The 7196-nt window shown below is 34.6% G+C and overlaps 1 protein-coding gene across 1 annotated transcript; it reads left to right on the top strand.

Moving 5' to 3' along the window:
• The first annotated feature begins 5704 nt into the window (after positions 1-5704).
• LOC122728464 (60S ribosomal protein L31-like) lies at positions 5705-6138 on the top strand. The gene has a single exon (XM_043967117.1). The coding sequence runs from the start codon at positions 5726-5728 to the stop codon at positions 6101-6103; it is 378 nt and encodes a 125-aa protein (XP_043823052.1). The 5' UTR covers positions 5705-5725; the 3' UTR covers positions 6104-6138.
• The last annotated feature ends 1058 nt before the right edge of the window (positions 6139-7196 follow it).

The following is a 7196-nucleotide window of genomic DNA, read 5'->3' as shown; positions in this document are numbered from 1 at the left end:
GCCAAGTGTCTGAGACCAGATTTGAACTCAGGTCCTCCTGAATCCAGGGTCAGTGCTTTATCCACTGCACCACCTAGCTGCCCCCAGTCCGATATTTTTAAAGTTATCTTTTCTGGATTCATTTTCCAGATAAGTTTTTTTCGAATGAGATATTTCACATTGTCTTCTAGGTTTTTTCCATTCATTTGGTTTTCTGTTATTGTCTCCTGATTTCTCATAAAAGTCATTTGTTTTCATTTGCTCAATTCTAATTTTTAAGGAAATTTTTTTCTACAGTGTTCTTTTTAAATATATGTGTGTGTGTGTGTGTGTATGTGCGTGTGTGTGTACAATCACATTAAACATAATTTTGCATTAGTCATGCTGTGAAAGAAGAATCAGAACAAAAATAAAGTAGAAATAGTATAATTCAATCTCATCTAGATTCCACAGTTCTTTTTTTCTTGATTTGGAGGAGAGCATTTTCGATCATGAGTCCTTTGGAACTATCTTAGACCAAACATCATATCATTCACAAAGAGTGATAGTTTTATTTTCTTCAGTTGTGTGTGTGTCTCCTTTTCTAAGATGTTGACTCATTTTTCATTATTTTCTTGCATCACTCTAATTTCTCTTCCCATTATTTACTTCTATTTCTCTTACCTGATTTTTAAAATCCTTTTTAGCTCTTCCATTGCTTAAGACAAATTCATATTTTCCTTGGAAGCTTAGGTATAGGAGCTTTGGTTTTATTGTCTTCTTCTGTGTGTGTTTTGATGTCTTTTGTCACCATAGTGACTTTCTATGGTCATGTTTTTTCTATTGTTTGCTCATTTGTCCCCACTGTATTTCTTGACTTTTAACTCTTTATAAAGTAGGGTTCTGCTTCCAGGGCAGAGAGTGCACTGTCCCAAGCTTTCAGGTTTTTGTGCAGCTGTTTTCAGAGATACTTCCAGGGAACTTTAAGTTCTTACTTGTTCCATGGTGATATGATCTAAGACCTAGTTTCTTGAACTGTGGGTTTCAACCCCAAATGAGGTCATATAACTGATCGTAAAAAAAACTTTTGAAGTGAAAATGGGTCAAAAGTAGAAAAAGCTCAAGAATCACTGATCTAAAAAGAGGTGTGTTTACTAATCTCCTTGCCTGTACTCTCATCTGTAAGTAATCACAAGCACTCTTTTCTGCCCTGGAAATGTGAGGAAAGTCCCTGCTCCACTGTAGCTGCATGCTCTGTTGTGCTAGTGCTCCTCTTGTCCTGTGATTGCCACTTATGACTAGGGCCCATATTTGAGTATGGACAAAGCAACGGAGTCCTTCCTCCAGTCCAGCAGAGTCCTTTGTATTCTCCTTTTTGACCAGTTGTTTGACTTCCTTACTATCTGTGAGGGTGAGAGTTTCACATGCACCCACTGCTGCTGCTTTTTCAGTGGCTCCAAAAGCCTGTTCCTGGTTTGCTATGGTTCTGTGCTGGTGTAGCCTGTGCTGGACTATGCTCCATTCTGACGCAAGTTCAACAGACCTTTCCTTATGACCTTCTAAGGTTGTTTTAGTTAGAAAATTATTTCATCCCATCCTTTTGTAAGTTTTCCTGCTCCAGGAATTTTTATAGTATTATTGAAAGGTGTTCAGAAACGTTTGGGTGAGAACTCAGGTGAGTGGCTTCTTTTTCTCAGCCATCTTGGCTCCACCCACATGATCTATATAATTCTTTATAACAAAATATTAATTCTGATAATATTCTATTTTCCTAATATGGTAACCATGAAATAACCAATTAAATGCAGGAAAGAGGAAAGGCAAGGTTTAGGGAAGGGAGGGCCAGGGGTAGCAATGTCAGAAGAATTCCTAAGTACAAAAGGGAAAGGGGCAACCTGCCATCTCTAATCTCCCTTTCTGCTCAGTGGGTAACAATTCCCTGCTTAAAAACACATGCTTCAGGGTGAGGTCCTGGCCCTTGGTCTGAATTTTGAATTTCCTACTCAGATGTTTTGTTCAACTCAACCCAGCGCAGTTATACACAGGTCTGGATGTTTGGGATCCCAGTAACATGGGGAAGTGGGACACTGTTTGGTCACCTCCAACAAAAGGACAGGTTTGATCATTATCTCCTTTACCCAAAGTTACCTATTTTTTCCATTCTTTCAAATGCTTAATTGAGCAATTGAGAGGTTACTGTATTATTTTCTAGAACAGAATTCTGTACACTTTTATGAATATTTTCCTCCTTTTTATAGATATAAATTTGGTTATCACATGTCTTATGGGTTTCTCTATTGCAAATAGTCACGAATGTGCCTGTTTGCCAACACAAAATTGAAAATCATGTTGTTAATAAAATCATGAGAACACAAAGTGGAGAAAACTAAACATTGGAATGTTAAGGATTAATTGTAAATGACTTGAAATTTCTTTATGCCAAAGTAATTTGGAGATATTGCTGAGGGGCAGATAAAATATTGATTTAAGACATTAAAAAGATCAGATTATGGGGGATGGTATTTTCCATAATACTAATATTTAGAATGTAATTACATGGATCTTTTGAACAGAACAGAAACCTCTGGTGTTTCCTTATATAAATTTCATATTCCTTGCACACAAGTTAGGCTGTCTTTCAAGTCACCAAAGTATTTTTTAAAAGTCCATTATTTTCCATTTTCCACAATCATTTTGAGAGGAAAAGATATGTTTTGTCTTTTAGAACATTGTTGGTATCTATAATCTTTTAAATCTGAATTTAGAAGATTTTATTTAATTGCTAGTTCCTGCTTTTGAATGAAGCCATTTTAATAACTTTTAAGTATTACCATGATTGAATGGTTACAAGAGAGGCAACTTGAGAAAGATAATTTTAATAATCCTTCCTTTATCTAGACATGCTGAGCCATTTGACTTGGTAAATGAAAAATCACATTCATCTTCAGTGTAGTAAGTAAAACAAATGCTTTTGGTCAAAGGCTGGTTTTTCTCAACTTCAATTAAACTTCAGAATGACTTTCACGCATGAGCAGCTACATAGGAAAAAAAATCAATCAATTCTATTTTTCTTGCATTGACTTTGTATTACCACATAGGGATAACATTGATTCTTCAAGGCTAGTAAAAAATTCTGCCAAAATTTTCAATTTTCTGGCAATTGCACTTCTAACTGGGGGTAAAATGACTAAAGCTTTTGCTGTCATTTAAAAATTGTTCATATATGACATTATTCTTAATTTGTTCATTGTGTTAAACTTACATTCAAAAAACTCCATGTTGGGTTAAAATATCAATTATCAAAGCATAGATGGCAGTTAGTAACATATTATGCAAATTACTACATGTGACAAACTTACTTTATAGGAAACCTCAGCTGGTAATTAAGCAAAAGGAATTTCCTTGAATTCTTCAAATCAATAACAACAAGATGTGTAAATATACTCCTTAGAAGAAATTTCAGATATAGTCATCTACCTTGGCAGTGTGATACAACCAGGACAATGCTTAGATGAATCAATATACTGTTCTCATTGAATATTCTAGTTGAATTTCCTCTCCCTCATATTGTCAAGTAAACTCTTCAATGTCTCATGTTTGTCTTATCTCATGCCAATATTGTTTCAAAATTGTCCAGGGAATCAACATGAGAGAATACCAGTCTAGGATAGCCTCTGAGGTCCCTTACAAATCTAAACATGTCATCCTACAACAACTGGATTTTCTATAAATTCAGTACCTAATTTTAACTGGGCCATCCTGATTGTATAGCAAAAGTTTTCATTTTCTTTGACTAACTTTGACTTTCCTCAGCATATGTTCTAAACATTTTATTTTCTTCAACTTCACAGTGTGCTAGTAATTGTTTAACACTTGGCTCTCCAAAATTTGGAATTATGCCCAAAGAGCTATGGGACTGTTCATTTCCTTTGACCCAGTGTTATCACTGCTAGCTCTGTATCCTAAAGATATCATAGAACAGATGAAAGGACCCACATGTACAAAAATATTTCTAGCAGCTCTCTTTGTGTTGGCAAAGAATTGGAAATCAAGGGAATGACCATCAATTGGGGAATGGTTAAACAAGTTGTGGTATATGAATTTAATGGAATACTATTATGCTGTTCAAAACAATGAGCAGGAGGAGTTCAGAGAAACCTGGAAGGACTTACATGAACTGATGCTAACTGAGAGGATCAGAACTGGGAGAACACTATACAAAGTAACAACAACATTGTGTAATGAATAGTGGTGATAGACTTGGCTCTTCTCAGCAATACAATGATGCAAAACAATTTCAAAGAACTCATGTTAGAAAATGTTCTCAACATCCACAAAAAAGAACTGTGGATTATAAATGCAGATTGAACCACACTATTTCTACTTTGGGGCTGTGTTTTTTTTTTCCTTCTTTTATGAGGTTTTTCCCTTGTGCTCTGATTCTTCTTTCACAATATGACTAATACAGAAACATGTTTAATGTGATTGCACATATATAACCTATATTAGATTGCTTTCTGTCTCGGGGAGGAGGGAGGACAGGGAGCATGGGAGAAAAATTTGGAACTAAAAATTCTATGAAAACAAATGTTGAACATTATCTTTACATGTTATTGGAAAATAACAAAATACTTTTATTAAAATAAACAAAAATAAAATAATGAAGAGGGCCTGAGGACTCTAAAAAAAAAGCAACCCAGCAAAAACAAAAACCAACAACAGAACAACACTTGACTCTCTAGGAAAAAGACAGGATAGACAATACCTTCTTCTGTTCACTTTTTTTTTTTTGGTGTGGCAATTGGGGTTAAGTGACTTGCCCTGGGTCACACAACTAGTAAGTATCAAGGGTCTGAGGCTGGATTTGAACTCAGGTCCTCTTGAATCCAGGGCCAATGCTCTATCTACTGTGCCACCTAGCTGCCCTGACAATACTTTCTTTAGCTCAATCTACATTATTAACATTTTCTCCATTTTCCTGACTTCCTTAAGTATAGACAAATAACAAAACAGTAAATGAAGTCATGGTTTGTAAATGCTTGTCAGTTACTGTCTTATAATGTTCACACTAAAAAATTAGTAATCACCTCTGGAGAGCTGGTAGGATATGTCTCCAGTATACCTCTGAAAGGTCAACACTTCCTCTCCCTTTCTGTTTTTCTTCAGATACCTTTACCTTCTTTTCAAGCTAAGTTGCACAGTGAATTCGGCCTGGAATTGGTAAAACCTGAGTTCAAATTTGATCTCAAACACTTTCTAGCTGTGTAATGCCAGGCAAGTCACTTAACCTCTGCCTTAATCTACTGCAGAAGGAAATAGGAAACCATTCCAGTATCTTTTCCAAGAAAATCCCAAAACGCATCATGGAGATTCTGAAATGACTGAATGAAACCAACAAACTTACCTTCTATTTTATTCAGAAAAAAAATAGAGGTCTTCCATCATGAACTCAAGCTTCTCTCTTCATTACCTCAAAATATCTATCTTCACTCATCCTTCCTTATAGCAGTAAACAATCTTTGATATAAATCTGTCCTTTCTCCTTTCTACCCTTATAACTTTGCCTTTGATCCCAACCTAAGATTTTTGTTAGTACTATATCTTCAAATTGCCACTCATTTTCTTTCTTCTGTAATGTAAGCTCTTTGCGGAAATAATTGCTTAAACATATTTTGGAGGGCTTAGTACTATAATTTACTTGGTGCTTATTAAATGCACATTTTAAATTTAATTGGATGCGTTCCTTTCCAACCTGGTCCCGGGCAGGATGGCTCCCGCAAAGAAAGGTGGAGAGAAAAAGAAGGGATGCTCTGCCATCAATGAGGTGGTGACCAGAGAATACACCATCAACATTCACAAGCGGATTCATGGAGTAGGCTTCAAAAAGCGAGCTCCTCGTGCTCTCAAGGAAATCCGCAAATTTGCCATGAAAGAAATGGGAACTCCAGATGTACGCATTGACACCAGACTCAACAAAGCTGTTTGGGCCAAAGGAATAAGGAATGTTCCGTACCGTATCCGAGTGCGTTTGTCCAGGAAACGCAATGAGGATGAAGATTCACCAAACAAACTGTATACCTTGGTTACTTATGTGCCTGTCACCACTTTCAAAAGCTTACAGACAGTCAATGTGGATGAAAACTAAATTGAACTTCATTTAAATAAAATTATAAAATGTCAGCTGCTAAAAATAAATAAATAAATAAATAAATTTAATTGGATGCATAATTCACCCTAAAGTTCACCTTAGAATTCTAGTCCTTAGGCCAATCAGCTCTCAATGCTAATTTTTGTGAGATTACTATTCTGAACACTGAATTCAATCATTATCAATACTATTATAGTAAATATGTTTTTAACTAGTAGTACTATTCCTAAAGAAAATGAAACTTAGAATATATTAGAGATTACTTAATATAATCAATAAATAAAATGTTTTGTGACCTGGAGACATATGCTTAATCCCTTTAGTAATTCACTTAGTGCTATATAAGGAAGAAATTATTATAAATTTTTCAACCCTTTGGAGCTCTTGGTAACATTACAGGACTTATTTTCCTTATTTTGGATAAATAAGAAGGAGAACCTATCCTACTTGAACAAATCAAATTAGGTATCAATAAAGTATATGGTAAATGTGATAATATTTGCAATGTCTTGTAATCCTCTTCCAAGCTGTGATTTAATTTTGATTAGAATTATATTACATATATATGTGTGTGTATACATATATATTTTTATTAGAATTTTAAAAATACATGTATAGGTACAAGTATTTATATATGTACATACACAAACACACACACACACACACATATATATATATATATATATTCCCTTATTTTATTTTTCTCTCTTATTCTTCCTGTTTTCCTTTGGACTCCTCAAGTTTTATTTGTTTCTATAACATTTACTCTCACTTGGGTTCACTTTCATATAAATAATGCAAAATCACATTTACTGAATTGTTAGATACAGTGATACATCTTTCTCAAATATTTTCTGTTAGAGTCTTGAACCTTCTATCCTCAGGCAAAATGATTTATCACTGTTTTAAAAAAATCAAGAATATAAACAACTTGGGGAAGAAAACTTCATTTCCCCTGTTTTCTTGATAGCTAAAAGATGAGATTTAATTCTCCAAAATCCCTATTATCTAATTAATTTTTAGCCTTTCCTTATTATCTTTTGTTGATAGGCTACATTTTTAACCCTTTAATCATTGTGGTTCTATTCCC

Source organism: Dromiciops gliroides, chromosome 5 (assembly GCF_019393635.1).
Source record: "Dromiciops gliroides isolate mDroGli1 chromosome 5, mDroGli1.pri, whole genome shotgun sequence".
In the NCBI taxonomy this organism is placed as follows: domain Eukaryota; kingdom Metazoa; phylum Chordata; class Mammalia; order Microbiotheria; family Microbiotheriidae; genus Dromiciops; species Dromiciops gliroides.
This window is presented reverse-complemented; position numbering and strand designations above follow the sequence as displayed.